This window comes from Ictalurus punctatus, chromosome 16, assembly GCF_001660625.3.
Source record: "Ictalurus punctatus breed USDA103 chromosome 16, Coco_2.0, whole genome shotgun sequence".
Lineage (NCBI taxonomy): Eukaryota > Metazoa > Chordata > Actinopteri > Siluriformes > Ictaluridae > Ictalurus > Ictalurus punctatus.
Window position 1 is genome coordinate 21,877,665 of NC_030431.2, and position 16,722 is coordinate 21,894,386.

The following is a 16,722-nucleotide window of genomic DNA, read 5'->3' on the forward strand; positions in this document are numbered from 1 at the left end:
GTGGGCTTATGTGAAGTTGAAGTTAGTTAACAGCACAGGCATAGCATCATGCTATGAAGTGTTTTACTCCATTTACAGTGGTGCTTGAAAGTTTGTGAACCCTTTAAAAGTGAGAGAACGCTGAGATGAGGGAACGCTGAGATGTGAGAACAGTGATGAGAGAACAGTGATGAGAGAACACTGAGATGAGAGAACACTGAGATGAGAGAACACTGAGATGAGAGAACAGTGATGAGAGAACACTGAGATGAGAGAACACTGAGATGAGAGAACAGTGATGAGAGAACGCTGAGATGAGAGAACACTGAGATGAGAGAACAGTGATGAGAGAACGCTGAGATGAGAGAACAGTGAGATGAGAGAAAAGTGATGAGAGAACAGTGAGATGAGAGAAAAGTGATGAGAGAACAATGATGAGAGAACACTGAGATGAGAGAACAGTGATGAGAGAACAGTGAGATGAGAGAACAGTGAGATGAGAGAACAGTGATGAGAGAACACTGAGATGAGAGAACAGTGATGAGAGAACACTGAGATGAGAGAACAGTGAGATGAGAGAAAAGTGATGAGAGAACACTGAGATGAGAGAACACTGAGATGAGAGAACAGTGAGATGAGAGAACAGTGAGATGAGAGAACAGTGATGAGTGAACACAGAGATGAGAGAACACTGAGATGAGAGAACACTGAGATGAGAGAACACTGAGATGAGAGAACAGTGAGATGAGAGAACAGTGATGAGAGTACACTGATATGAGAGAACAGTGATGATAGAAGGTTCCAGGAAGCATATATAAGCAACAGCCATTTCTTTTTCTTGTCAACACACTTCCTGTTCAGCTGATGTATGCATGTGAATGAATCATAACTCCATGCCAGGAGTCGGGGAGAAAAAGCGGAAAAAAGAGAAAGTTTGTGCAAATCCTGAAGTGATTGAGGAATTCTGTCAGAGTGCCAAACTGAAGAGAAACTCGCTTTGCCTGTTCTTTCTTGCTTGCTGTTCTTGTTTCTCTCTCTGCTGGTGCCTTTGTCTTCGTGCCGCTCAATCCGGAGGCTGCAGGTCAGATCAGGAGAGAAAAAAACACACCAGAAGACCAGAGAGGCAAGGGCGGAATCTTCTCCATGACTGTAAGGTATAATTAGAGACACTTTCACAGCATCTGTTACAATATGCACGCTCCTCTCGCTCGTGCTATGACGGAGATGTTTTTGCTGGCATCGCTCGCGCTCCTCAGCCGCGTGCCTTCCATCGGCTCTTTCTCTGATGGCGAGTACATCTGGAGCTCGGGAAGCTCTGGCCAGGGCAACTGCGTAGAAATCCCAGAGGACCTGCGGCTGTGCTACGGCGTCGGCTACAGGCACATGCTGCTGCCCAACCTGCTGGAGCACGACAGCATGGCCGAGGTGAAGCAGCAGGCGAGCAGCTGGGTGCCGCTCGTGCACAGGAGGTGTCACCCGGGCACGCAGGTAAGCTCGCGCGCCCCATTTCCGCTCACTGCTACAATGTGCTATGCTTTATATGACTTATTTATCCTCATTGTTAGAGTCATTATAGCTGGGATTGACGGGACGAAGCCAACAGTTAACATGCTATGAAAATGAATATTTAAAGTTTGTTGTCGAACGAAGTTAGCTAAGAAAACGTCTCAAAGATGACTGTAGGGTGAATCCAGGTATATTGTCACACTTCCAATGAGGAATTTACAAATTGTCTAAGCTTTCTTGCCATTACTAAAACAAATACCTTAAGACATGATACAGTTCTGAAATCCTCAAGGTGTTCACTATGTACATGTGAAGAGATGTTTCTATCATATTCTAAACAAGCATGGCTTTTAATACAGCCAAACAAATCACTGGCAGTCCACAGAGGTGTGTTGAAAAAGCAGAGTGTGTTCCAGAAGGTACTAATCATCCCATGTTTGAGCAGTTTGTTCTGCTGCCTTCCGGAAGATGCAATGTAATGCCTACGGTATTTACCGTATTGATTCAATATAGCCTATTTAATTTTTACTTACCGTGATTGAATTTATAAATCAGTATAACATGATGAAATGATTACTTTTCTGGCTTAAGTCTCGAAAGGAGAACACTTGTAGTTGTTTTAATATCGGCATTAATTTCTTTTGTATCTAAAATGCAAATAAATAAAGTTGTATTGTATTGTGTATATATATACATAAAAAAAGAAATAATACACACACACACACACACACACACACACACACAAAATGGAATTGTGCGATAAAAAATGTGTGCCCCAGATTCCCAATATAATACAAACTTTATATTATATATATATATATATATATACAATGCAGTACAACTTTATTGTCAACCAAGGTTGAAATTTCTCTTTGACCATAGAAGCAATATAAAAGACACTCACAATACAGCACAAATGAGGCTACACATTTATCCATAGCATACTTATGCGTGTGTATTTTATATTGCTGGTGTGGGCAAAGAGAAATCTCAACCTTGGTTGACAATAAAGTATTGCATTGTGTATATATATATATATATATATATATATATATATATATATATATATATATATATATATATATATATATATATATAAAATAAAGTTTGTATTGTATTGGGAATCTGGGGCACACGTTTTTTATCGCACAATTCCATTTTGTGTGTGTGTGTGTGTGTGTGTGTGTGTGTGTGTGTGTGTGTATTATTTATTTTTTTATGTATATATATATATATATATATATATATATATATATATATATATATATATATATATATATATATACACAATACAATACAACTTTATTTATCTGTATTTTAGATACAAAAGAAATTAATGCCGATATTAAAACAACTACAAGTGTTCTCCTTTCGCTTAGAGACTTAAGCAAGAAAAGTAATCATTTCATCATGTTATACTGATTTATAAATTCAATCACGGTAAATAAAAAATAAATAGGCTATATCCAATCAATACATACATGTTTGGGAATCTGGGAATCTGGGACACAAGTTTTTTATTGTACAATAACATTTTAAAACATTTATCTACAGCATACTTATTAATGTCGGCTAGTTAGTTACTTTTATTGTCCACAATGGAAATTTGTCTTTGGCTTCACCACACAGTATAAAACAATACACAACAACAACACCAAGAACCTAAAAACAACAAGCAAAAGTACATAAGAAACAGTATAAAAATCTAAAACTCAAATATACATTATACTGAAACATATATACATTCCCCTATGTACATATATATGCACACATATCCACACCTACTCATACACCCGCATTTAGGACTCTGCATTTAATATTCTAATGGAAGTTGGCACAAATGACATCTGATACACATTCTTCCTTGCCCATGGTTGTCTAAAGCATCTCCTTGAAGGTAACAACTGAAATCGAGAAAGTAGAGGATGAGAAGAATCCTCTATGATAACCAAAGTTTTTTCTTTGACTTTAAGTGTATAAATATAATTTAACTGCATCAATGGCATTTAACGGCAACAACAAAGCACAATTCAGTAACAGGGCTTTTTAAAACAAAAAATCGTATCCAAATTCATCAACACCGTATTCTAATATTGTACAAAAATGTTGACACTAGATGTTTGCCTAAATACCAGGCTATCATTCATTTCTTACAACAATAACAACAAAGACAAGGTTTAGAAAATCTTCAGTATTTTTCAAATTCATAATCAATTTTTTCTAAAATTCAGTATGAACATATTAGGTAATGATCACAATAGAAAACTACAAGATAAGTAACAGAATAAATGCTAAGTTTAACTGTCCCAATATACTTGGTCACCTGAGTTTTATTTATTTATTTATTTATTTATTTATTTATTTATTTTTAAATAATTAAAAATATATATATATATAAATATACAACATACAATATGTTAATCCTATTGTTTTAATCCTACTGTTTGTACTGTTTGTAATATAATGATAGACAGTGGTCTATATGAAGCCTGTAGAAGCAGTTGTGTTCTTCTATAAAATGTTAGGGCCCTTGTCAATGCTTTTATTTTCTCCATAACAGACTAATATATTTTTTTCGGTGCATATAAACTCCTGCTCTATTTTGAAATTAAATATCTAAGCCTGAATATTCTCCATATTGTCAAATTAACCACTCTGGAGTCTAGACTGTAAATCTCTTGAGTGATTCCAGTCATGTGTTTCCATTCAACAAAAAAAAACAACAACCACTGATCTGTTTTTTTTTTTTATTGTTTTATATTTAAAAAAAAAAAAAAAAAAAAGAATAGTTTTTTACACAGTCAATACCAAAGTATGAAATTTTATGTTGTATGATATTTTCTTAAGGTATAGTTTATTTAAAAATATCTCAGTAAAGGATTTACACCACATAGTCAGTAACCCAGCAAACTAAAGAGGAGAATTTCTCATTCAAAAGTGAAAGTTTCACAGACTGAAAGTAGAGGGAAGGTGTTAAAAATAACACAATCTATAGATGTATAAAAAGGACATTTTTAAGACAAAAATAAGGCTTTCTGTAGAAATCATATGAAAAAAACATATGTAACTACCCCAGTCTGAACAGCATGATCATTTAAAATATTTGTCTTCATCAGCATATAAAGATTAATATGAGTTGATAGGGCGCACGGTGGCTTAATGGTTAATATGTTCGCCTCACACCTCCAGGGTCGGAGGTTCAATTCCCACCGTGGCCCTGTGTGTGTGGAGTTTGCATGTTCTCCCCGTGCTGCGGGGGTTTCCTCCGGGTACTCCGGTTTCCTCCCCCAGTCCAAAGACATGCATGGTAGGCTGATTGGCTTGTCTAAAGTGTCCGTAGTGTGTAAATGTGTATGTGATTGTGCCCTGCGATGGATTGGCACCCTGTCCAGGGTGTACCCCGCCTTGTGCCCGATGCTCCCTGGGATAGGCTCCAGGTTCCCCGTGACCCTGAAGGAAGGATAAGCGGTATAGAAGATGGATGGATGAGTTGATAGATGCATTTTACTGAATATAATAAAAGCACACATGCTTGGCATCTTCTGCTTTGATGGTTTCTCAATCACAAATGATTAATGACAAATCATGTGATGCACATGCTTAAAAAATACTACCTGTTGACTAGCTGTTCTTAAACTTTTACTTATTCTTTATCTAGTTTGTACATGGAACGTTTGTTTAATGAATTTGTTTGTTTGTGAATTGATTCTCAAGGTTGATATCAAATGTAATGCACCGAACACTTTGGCAAAATAGTTTTTGACTATTTTAATCACATCTTCACCTCACTATATTGTGCAAACAGAAGTAGCATGTACAAACTCTGCAAACAGTTAGTGTAGAGATACGCAACTGCACAGATTTCAGGTTTTTGAATGTGTGAGGGAAAATTTATTTTTATATATATATATATATATATATATATATATATATATATATATATATATATATATATATATGGATGTTACTTATGCAAGCCACTGTATGCCAGTGTATCTCCTACAATATGTCGACTACACGCAGGTTTTCCTGTGCTCGCTCTTTTCACCGGTGTGTACGGATCCACTGGTTCGTCCTTGCCAGCTGTTTTGTGAGTCTGTACGTGACGCCTGCAGCCCCATCATGAAGGCGTTCGGCTTTGTCTGGCCAGAAATGCTTAACTGCAGCAGGTTTCCACTCGAAAATGACATGTGCATCTCTAAGAACGCCACGGCATCTCTTGAAGAGTCCGGTGTGTATATGAAATGTATATTATTGTATACAACATTCTATGTAGTCTTATTTGCAAGGATTATAATGGGGCATGCTGTTATAGGAAAATATTCAATCACCTGGTGGTGTGGTGTGGTGTGGCCCAACCCCAACAGTGATTATTTTTCAATAACAACACATCCCAAAGTGTTTTATTCCTCTTATGTAGTATGTATAATGTTTTACATAGCCTTATATTGTGTGTATAATACCTCACATAAGATTGTGCATTGTGTATTATCTTCTACATAGCCATATACAGTGTGTATAATACTTCACATAGCCTTGTACAGTGTATATAAATACTCTATGTAGCCTTACAGAGTGTGTATAATACTCTGTGAAGCACTATATAACATGTATAATAATCTATGTAGCCTTTGTTTGTATTATCTTCAACAAAGCTTTCTATAGTGTGTATAATACTCTATATAGCCATGTATGGTGTATATAATATTCAACACAGCCTTACAAATTGTGAATAATTCTCTTGTAGCCTTAGAGAATGTGTATAAAATAACTCATAGCCTTGTAGAGTGCGTATAATACGCAACATAGACTTATAGTGCCTATAACTCTATAGCATGTACAGTCACCTATGTAGCCTCATGTTGTTTTTAAAATATGCTACATAGACATGGAGAGTGTGTATATAATATTCAACATGGCCTTATATTCTGTGTATAATCCCCTGTGTAGCTTTATAGAGTGTATGATACTCCTTAAAGTGTGTATCATGCTCTACACAGCTCTATAGAGTGTGCATAATACTCTGCACAAACTTATAGAGTGTGCATGATTTTTTATGTAGCTTCATAGAGTGTGTATAACACTCTACTGGAGTGCTATATAGTTTGTAAGATATTCTGCACGACTTTATATCATGTGTATAATCTTTTATGTAGCCTCATAGAGTGTGTATAACACTCTACATAGCCTTATGGTGTATATAATATTCTCCACAACCTTATATATTGTGTATAATATTTTATGTAGCCTCATAGAGTGTGTATAACACTCTACATAGCCTTATGGTGTATATAATATTCTCCACAACCTTATATATTGTTTATAATATTTTATGTAGCCTCTTAGAGTGTGTATAACACTCTACATAGCCTTATGGTGTATATAATATTCTCCACAACTTTATATAGCATGTATAATATTTTATGTAGCCTCATAGAGTGTGTATAACACTCTCTGTAGCCATACATAGTAATAATCTACATAGCTGTATGCTAGAAGTCAGCAAAAGGACACCTTTCTTTTAAGGATCCTTATTCTGGCCAAATGTGGAGCAGCATTGCAGCACGTGTCGCTGGAGTGATTTCTTTAGGGTAATAAAAAATTAGCCAACTTTTGCACTATAAAATAATGAGTGACGAATGAATTTCTTCGCTGCTAAACGATGCTTCGAGATCAGCTGTGCAAACATGAAGGCAGCCCTGTAGTGTAAACATATTTATACACGTGTGCCTCTTTCTGATCGTACAGAACACATGCCTGCATGTCCACCGTGTGAGGTCAAGATGAACGCAGATGGCATTCTGGAGAACATGTGCGCCAGTGAGTTCGGTAAGCGGCTTTTATACCACTTTTAGACTTGTAATAAATATTCACACCAAATGTGGTTCGACATTGGATTTCATTTTTCTATTTCTATACTTTCTATAAACACAATTCATACAAAAAAAATTGTATATGGTGGATTATAATCTGCTGTATTCACAAGTGTATTTATAAAAAATGAACAATAAATACATTTGTGTTGATGTAATGGAAAATTCAAATGTTTCGACTTTATAAAACTATAGAGTATGATATAACATTAGAGTGTTATATAGTCTATTTAAGGGTATATAGACTTTTATAACAATTTTGTCTACATCCTGTTTCTATATAGAGTATTATGTGCTATTATAGGGCGTACATGAAACTATAGACATTTACAAAGTTTTTATAAAGCTATAGAATTTAATGCAGGCTTTATAAGTCTTTATGCAAAAGACAGGCCTGTATGATTATAAAGTGTAGAATGGACTTTGGGGCGGTTGTGGCTCAGGTGGTAGAGTGCGTTATCCACTAATTGCATGGTTAGATATCAAAGCTAGCACCTTGCATGGCAGCTGTGCTACCATTGGTGTGTGTGTGTGTGAGTGTGTGTGAGAATGGGTGAATGAAAAACCATTTACTTTGGGGCGGCTGTGGCTCAGGTGGTAGAGTGCGTTGTCCACTAATCATGGGGTTGGTGGTTCGATCCCTGACCCCCTAGCCCCACATGTCAAAGTGTCCTTGGGCAAGACACTGAATCCCACATTGCTCCTGATGGCAGGCTAGCACTTTGCAGCTGTGTGAGTGTGTGTGTGAATAAGAATCAGTGTAAAGCGCTTTGTAGAACAGCTAAGGATAAAAGGCACTATATAAGTGCAGACCATTTCTCCGAGGGAAAAGTAACAAATTTTATTTGGTTTTTAGACACTTCACACTGACACATATGGGAAATACTAGAGTGTGGAAGTGTACGTCCTTTGGCTCTACTGAACAATTCATATGCAGAAAATGTCGTATTTTCATATTAAATATTATGACAGCAGTGTTCTGTCAGGCAGCGCTGTTTGTTTTTGATTATTTACAGAAGCTCTATTAAAAACAGCCATAAACTAATGTGGAACATTTTATTTATTTATTTATTTTTGTAGACGATTATAAAAACAGAATAGAACCTCATATACAATTAAACTGGCATATAAAACAACTGGTGTGTGAGCCAGGGGCAAAAAAAGAAGCTGAAATCTGGTTTGAATTTGGATACGTGTTGCTAAATGATATCATGTTTTGAAACTCTGTGTAACTCTCCGAGATGATATGAATAAATATGAGACATTGGTAATCCATGTGGATTTATAAAATATGGGAACATAGAAAGTACAGTCGGGTCTAAAAAGCACGAGTCCAAGATCTGCTTCTTCAGTTATAAAGCTTTAGTATCATTTTTGGTCTAATTTTATGTCTCAAACAATGTTCCATCTCTGTTGACTAAAACAGGTGCGAAACACTTTAATGTATAGCATCGTAATCTGGAAAATGAAGTGAACAGGAAATTCATATAGAATTCCATTTCATACCAGGATTTCTAACATAATTAAAGACTGGATCTGTCTCGGGTTTAAATAAAGTAAAACCGTCGTACTTAAACCTTTCTTACTATTGTTTATGCAAACATTCAAACTTACGGTATAATGTGTCTCATTGGTTGCACAACCGCTGCACCAGCAAGACATTCTGTATATCTGCATATCATGTGACCTTTTAGAAAAGAGACGGTAACATAGTCAGGTTCATACCACACTTCTATTGGATTCTTGATTCTGATTGGCCAGAAGGTGTTGATTCATTTTCTATAACAGCAGCTACGACACTAGTTCTTACTGCAAAGTTTATATTAATCTGCGTCTTCTAATCTAATGATCGTTTCTATAGTATTGACTGATTCACATTATACAGATTCAATTTATACAGGTTTTAAAAACGTACATCATTTATGGAAGGAGTCTCCAGTGTCAGAACAGTGTCAGTCTAAGCGTCAGAGTAAAGCTGGGAAAGTCTTCAGGACAGGGAATGTTGCGGTTTCTCAGTAACATGACGAGGTCAGTTTTTGGTCTTAATAACATCGAGAGAGAAAAGAGAGAGAGTCTGGTAAGGAAATGACTGTTTATAGCTGCTATAATGAGATAACAGGAAATAACTTGTTTCGTGGACGTCCCACAACATTAACTGTTAGTCTAGGTAAACTGCTGTGCTGCAAAATACATCAGAACACACCGGTATAAGAAAATAATCAACTTCTGGCTGATCACAGTATATCAGACTCACCGGACATCACCTCCACGTTGTGTTTAATTTCGTTAGTCATTACAGATATAATTATGGACTTGACAGAGAGTTGGCTTATTTTGTATATATATATATATATATATATATATATATATATATATATATATATATATATATATATATATATATAAATAAAACAATAAAATAGACTTGAATTCATTCAAAAAATCATGTGCTTTGGTTTCTACATTAAACCTCAGCATTATGGATGGGACATTTTTGTGTTAGCGATGTAATGTTTGTGAAACAGTCCATCACATACTGTAGTAATGACACGGCTGCATGGTTGTAGGAAACGACTGAAGCCGAAAAAAAGAATTAAAAAAAAATCTAATCCCCTCCAGCCCGACTCCAGTCTCACTGCACCTTACAAAGGACAAATGCCGCACGACAATATTTTTTTTTTTTTAGGCGTACAGTGGATTGATTTTTTTTCGTGCTAAGATAGCATGGAATTACCCTCAAGTCAACCCTCAACTAACCCTGTGTCTGAAACGGGGCCCTACTTCCTATTTCTTAAACGCATTATTAGTGTTTTTCTAAGCATTTTTGTCTTCAAGAGAGAGAGAGAGAGAGAGAGAGAGAGAGAGAGAAAAAAACAGAGAACAGAGACTAGCGAGGAAATGACTTTAAAAAAAAAAAGCTGCTCTAATGTAAGTGATAACAGGAACGAACATGTTTCATGGGCTTCCCACAACATTAAACTTAAGTGGAAATGGATAATAAAGTATGATTTTTTGTTCTTGAATAAATAAAAAATGGTCATCGTAAAAAAATTAATAAAAAAAACAAACAAAAAAAAAAACAATTGCTGCTGTGGTATAAGAATAATCACCTCAGGATGTGCTGTTATTGTAAAATAATCATCTTCAGGGCTTACAATGTCTTGAATATCATCAAAATGGCCTCAGCTGACTTATTCGAATTCCTCTGCTTCTTTAACTTTCCTTCAAATTGTGTTCACAGTAATCATTTTGCCATTTCAAATACAACTATTTTAAAAGAAACGTGGTCCACTGGCACAACGGTTTGTGTGTGTGTACAAGAAGAATAAACACACGAGATTGTGTGGCAGTGATGTTTGCTTTTGGATCCGCAATTATTTCGTCAGGATCGGTAAACACAAGCCGAGCGGCCGAGGTTCCCTGCTTTGTTCCTTGAATCGATTAAGAGTGCTTGCAAAACAACACGGTCACGCTGACATGCACTGCGGATTATCTGATTTAAACCAGAAATGGAAGATTTTCCTGTACCAAGAACAGAACACTTCCAGTAACTTAGGAAGAGTTTCAACAATGCGGACCGAGATGTTATCGCTATCAGGAAGCTCGAGGACGGTTGCTAACGGCAACAATGTTTAGAAAGCAACTGTTTATAACTCTGTTTAGACTGTTTTCTGCGCAACTCTGTTTAGACTCGGTCTGAAATGCTAGAATTTTTGGATTAATTTGTGTTTTTACTTGACATTTTATAAAGATCGAACACATTTTTCATAGTGGGTTATGGATTGGTCTAGTGTCCATGTGGTGTTCTGTGAGACTGTCTGTATTACCCATAATGCACTGTGAGCGTATGCCGGATGGTTTTACCACCGGTGAGTCACTTGTAAATCAATGTCAAATCAAAATGATTATTTTTTAACATTTACTGTATATGACTGCATTGAAATAAAGTCAAATGTCTTGATTACCTATCGATGTCCCGATACCTACATAAGCACCAAAAAAAAAAAGAAGAAAAAAGGATGAGCTTCTGAAATTCTGTGGTGTGAATTGAAGAGGGACTTACACATGCACAAACTAGAAGAATATAAAGGAGCTTAAAGTGTTCTGCATGGAGTAGCGAACCAAGATTCTCTACCAACCTTGGTAGACATTACAGGATGGGTGCCAATAATTTTGAAACTAGTGCTGTGTTGGGGAAAAAAAAATTCCCTAGTTAAAAGAACTAGTTAAACGAAGTTTTTGTACTTGAAAAAACAGAAAAGGTTGTACTCATATAGGAAAATAATCAATGATGCAGTTGTTGAAGTTAGTTCCTGGTATCACTTACTTTACAGCAGCTATAAACAATCATTCTCTCACTGGCCTGTCTTCCCTCTCTTCAAGATAATAAGACAAAAAATAAAATAAAATAAAGCATCTTGCTGTGTTACTGAGAAACTGCAAAGCTTTCGGTCCTGAAAATGCGTTAAAATGCCCTGACACTGGAGACTCCTTACGTAAATGTAAAACAAACATATCATCAATGATATATTTTTCTTTCTCATTTAAGTCTGTTTAAGCGGTGGAAGATGGATGGATGGATGGATGGATTTAAGTCTGTTTAGTAAAAGTCTTAGATTATGTGCAGCATTGATTTGTTACACAAACCATACAGTACAAGTGAAAGAGATCTGCTGGTTTGTCATCAACGCATATCTTAATAACGATATATACTGTTCGTCTCGCCATTGTATGATTTTTCCTTCATCAGCCTAACCCAGTGTGGACAGAATAATCATTAATGCTTAAGATTTACTTGAGAAAGAATTCAGGAACACGATGGATTGCATTTTAAAGTAAAAGTTTCCCAGAGCACACATTTGTTAACTTCAGGATATTAGCTTATTTCATTTTATTATTATTACTTTTTTTAAGTGAAAAAATATGGCCTTTTTTGGCGAGTCATGCTATTCAGGCAGAACCGATCCAATCTGGCGCGGTGTTTACTTCTTTCTGTGTGTGTTTGGTTATGCATGACTCTGTCACTACTCAGCCCTGCTTTGTCCCACTGCCCAGTGTGTCTTTTATAGCACTATAACTAACATTTATGCAAAAAAGAAATCAATCATTTTCTGAGAAATATAAATAATCCTGAGGAAAATAAAAGATGAAGACTGGCCCTTGTTCCCCTCAGTTTCAAATGACCTAAATATCACCCCTGTACCAGAAAATGTTTTCTTGGGAAAAATATTTTTCACGTTTATTAAGGAAACTGAGTGGAGTACATAAAGGGTCATGTAACCCTAACCCCCCCCCCCTCCCCAATAAAAATATTTTCTACTATTGTTCCAATTTTAGTAAAAAGTTGATCAATTTATGAATTAAGACTGGCCCTCTGATCAGTTCTGATTACTAACAAATTCATTCAGATTTGAAAGAAAGAAAAAAATCCATGTAAATACCTGAACTGTTTACCACAACAATCCCAAATCCTCTTTACTTCCAATAAGAGAGCCCAGATCTCCTGCCGTCCTGTCTACAGCCGATTATAGAGATACGTCTGATGATGAAAACACCTGTTAGTGTATAGTGCGGCTACAGCTAGCTAGCTAGCCAGTTCTGACCTTAGCTGAAACTATGTATCGTACCATGTATTTTTAAAAGAACACTTGATGATAAAAACTTTACCCATCTCTAAAGGTCTGACAATGTGTTTCAAATCGGGTTTTTATCCGTCAAGTGCTTCCTTAGTGGACATCCCAAGAGTTAAACATTAACGTGAATGTTTTTCTTTGTTGAACAGCCTAATTACCGTCTTGCTCCTTCGTTATTGTGTATTTCCTCGTGCTACAGAAATAATGTTGTTATAATTTGTATAACTGACAATTAACGAAAGTAAACATTTCCCTTCTTCTTCCCTTCTTAGCGATCACAGCAAAAATAAAGAAAACAAAAATCAAGAATGCAGATAAGATGGTGATACTACAGAAGAAGAAGAAAGTAGTGTGGGATGGAGGTCTGAAAAATGAGCAACTGAAGAAGCTGGTGTTGTATCTAAAAAACGGAACTCACTGTCCCTGTCAACAACTGGACAATACGAGCGATCAATATCTGATCATGGGACGCAGAGTCGGGAAACACTACTTACTGACTGGCATCCACCAGTGGGACAAAGAGAACGGAGAGTTCAGGAAACTTTTGACCCAAATCAAAACCTACAAATGTCCTGCTCTCGATTCCACGTTTAAAATAACTAAACCCACAAAAAGCGACGAGCACGATAACCCTCCTGGAGTGCTCACGCCTTAGCGATTTTATGCCTCACTCACCCAGGTCATCTTTTTAAAATGGATAGTATCGGAAATCCCCAATAGGGGTGGGTGATATGAGATCATATTATCATCATATTATAAACAAATGTAAACAAACTGCCTGCATAGCATGAAAAACTGAATTTGATGATACTTATATTTAACATCCGCAAAACTAAAAAGTAGGACCATTTAAAAAAAAAAAAAAAAAGAAAGAAAAAAAGTTGGACATAACATTTTACAGTTTTATAGATTCAGTCCAGAAAAAGAAAAGAAATGAAATTGTTATTTTATAAACAGTTAAACATTACTGCAACACCTGTGATATATCGGAAAAGTATATCACCCAGCCCTAATCCACAATCCTTTCTTCACCTCAGTTACCAATCTAAACCTTTTTTTACTTATATATATATATATATATACATATATATACATATATACATATACATATACATATATACATATATATATATATATATATATACACACACATATATATATACACACATATACATATATACACACACACATTATGTGTGTGTGTATATATATATATATATATATACACACACACATTATGTGTGTGTGTATATATATATATATATATATATATATATATATATATATATATATATATATATATATATATATATACACATACACACACATTATGTGTGTGTGTGTATATATAATTATCCTATATATTATACAGTGGATATAAAAAGTCTACACACCCCTGTGAAAGTGGCAGGTTTTTGTGATGTAAAAAAAAAAAAATGAAACCAGGATAAAACTTTTTCCACCCTCAATGTGAAATTCCGACGAATAAAAATAAAAATCAGAAGCTAAAAAAAATTTTTTAAGGAAAAAACTAAACAAAACTTAGCTGCATAAGTGTGCACACCCCTAAACTAATAGTTTGTTGAAGCAGCTTTTGATTTTATTACACCACTCAGTCATTTGGGGTAAGAGCGTCCATCATCTTGACTTTCAATATTTTCCCACTCTTTCTTCTACAGAAACAGCTGGTCTATTTAGGGTTAATCAGAATAATTTCACTGATAAGAGCTGTATAATAATTACTTTTGAACATGAGCTTGAAAGTGATTGGTTCATTCGGAACACAGCCACGCCCCCAATTATAAAAGGGTGTGCACACTTATGCAAAATCTTTTATTTGCACATATGTAATAGTCTTGTGTTTAATGTGTGTGTGTGTGTGTGTGTGATGTTCTTTCAGAAATGAGACAAGACCAGAATTGTTTTTGAACTCCATCTTTGTTGGGTTTGCATCTTAACTTTTTCATCACTATAATTAAGCGTTCGTTCATTCATCGAGTATTGAATTGTATTTTAGTCAAGTTGTACCAAGAACGTATTCGTATTACAGATAGGACTTCAGCATCCGTGTACTCACACATATTACGCCGCTTCCTTATCGCATCGAAATATTCCCTCGTGACTAGTCACGTGCTCATAATCAGGTACAGTCCTATATCGTAAGCTTTCCATTTGGGAGGAGACTCTACATACGCAGCATTTTGGGACAGTGTTTGTGTTTCAGAGATAAAACCTTTGGTTATTATTTTGAACACATTTGGTAATGGTGGTGATTCTGTTCACCAGACCTGTGTTCCAGGAAAGTGTTTAAAAAAGTTTGTGTTTTTACATTTAATGACATTTTGCAGACGCACTTATCCAGAGCGACTTTCATTTATCTCATTTTTATACAACTGAGCAGTTGAGGGTTAAGGGCCTTGCTCAAGGGCCCAGCAGTGGCAACATGGTGGGATTTGAACTCATGACCTTCTGATCAGTCGAATATACCATTCAGTATACGTGCAAAATTAAACTGATCAAATGTTAAGCAACTGTTGTAAGCTGGAAATGTGCTACTGAACATCTAGTTGTAGATGTGCTCAAGTTATCCCTATCTGCTTGAACGACATCTTAAAGAACTGCATTTTTCATGATAACTGATTTGTAAGCATGGTTTCAATTCAACTTAATTAAACCTTTCTTCTTTTCATGAAGCCTTTTGTAATATATTATTTTTATTAACAGGTTCTGCTCTATTAAAGACCCGTACACTTGGCCTGACAGCGATGGAAACTCGATCTCAGTGGACTTATTTAAACATTTGCTGTCATGCTGTTTTAAGGAAATAAACGAGTGACGACAGACGACTGTTACCTCCCCGAAACGAATTATTTTTCCGCTAAAAGCATGTCCCGTCAATCGTTTTATTCCTGCTACACCACAGCAATCTGCCAACAATAACAATTTGTATTTATAAAAAAGAAATGTCACATACGTTTTATCCATTTTTAGTTACATTTAATGTCGCGAAACGCGTAAAAACAAGCTAGTTCCTGTTATCACTTACGCTATAGCAGCAATAAACAGTCATTCCCTTACCAGCCTTTCGTTTTCTCTGTCCTTTGAAATAAATAAAATTTATAAGACTTGGTCGTACTCGAAGACTTTAACTGAACGTTGAAATAAACAACACTTCCCTAAAAAACTTCACCATATGAAAAATGACATTATTTTTATCCAGTTCTACGGCATGTCCACCAAAAAAGTCCGTGTGTATGCTGTTATTAGAATGTAATAGAATGAGAACATGAATGTAAATCTTGCAGTTGGAATCGTGGCCAGAGTTACGGAAAATGAATCGACACCGTGGTATAAACGTATAGATCACCGTCTAATACCTATTCATCTAAACAGGAAATCTAAAATATAAAAAGAGCATAAGTACATAATACGCGCATTTATACGAGTACAAATCCAAAGAGAGCGAGGAAGCCACTGGTTATACAGTATATCTTCATATGACATGCAAAGTGTAAGGAGCAGTGAATCTGTGGCTGAAAAAAAAAGAAGAAAAAAGCGTGACTGCCAAACTGAATGGAATGATCATTAGTTACAGCTGTTGAGAGAAGAGGAGAGAAAAAGAGAAAGTGCTTAAAGGAGAGAGAGAGAGAGAGAAAGAAAAGAAAAAAAACCCAGCCAAACAAACAAAACCCAGTACACACACACACACACACACACTCCTATTTTTTCCC

General features: G+C 35.7%; 1 protein-coding gene across 2 annotated transcripts; it reads left to right on the top strand.

The window, feature by feature from the left end:
• The first annotated feature begins 976 nt into the window (after positions 1-976).
• sfrp1b (secreted frizzled-related protein 1b) lies at positions 977-14,111 on the top strand. 2 transcript variants are annotated; one of them, XM_017488974.3, is made up of 5 exons: positions 977-1,133; positions 1,236-1,467; positions 5,509-5,716; positions 7,234-7,314; positions 13,264-14,111. In XM_017488974.3, exons 1-5 carry the CDS (start codon positions 1,123-1,125, stop codon positions 13,644-13,646), a joined length of 915 nt encoding a protein of 304 aa, XP_017344463.1. In that variant the 5' UTR covers positions 977-1,122; the 3' UTR covers positions 13,647-14,111. The 2 variants fall into 2 exon arrangements, with proteins under 2 accessions (XP_017344463.1, XP_017344462.1); XM_017488973.3 differs by having other exon boundaries at positions 1,039-1,467.
• Positions 14,112-16,722: the final 2,611 nt, after the last annotated feature.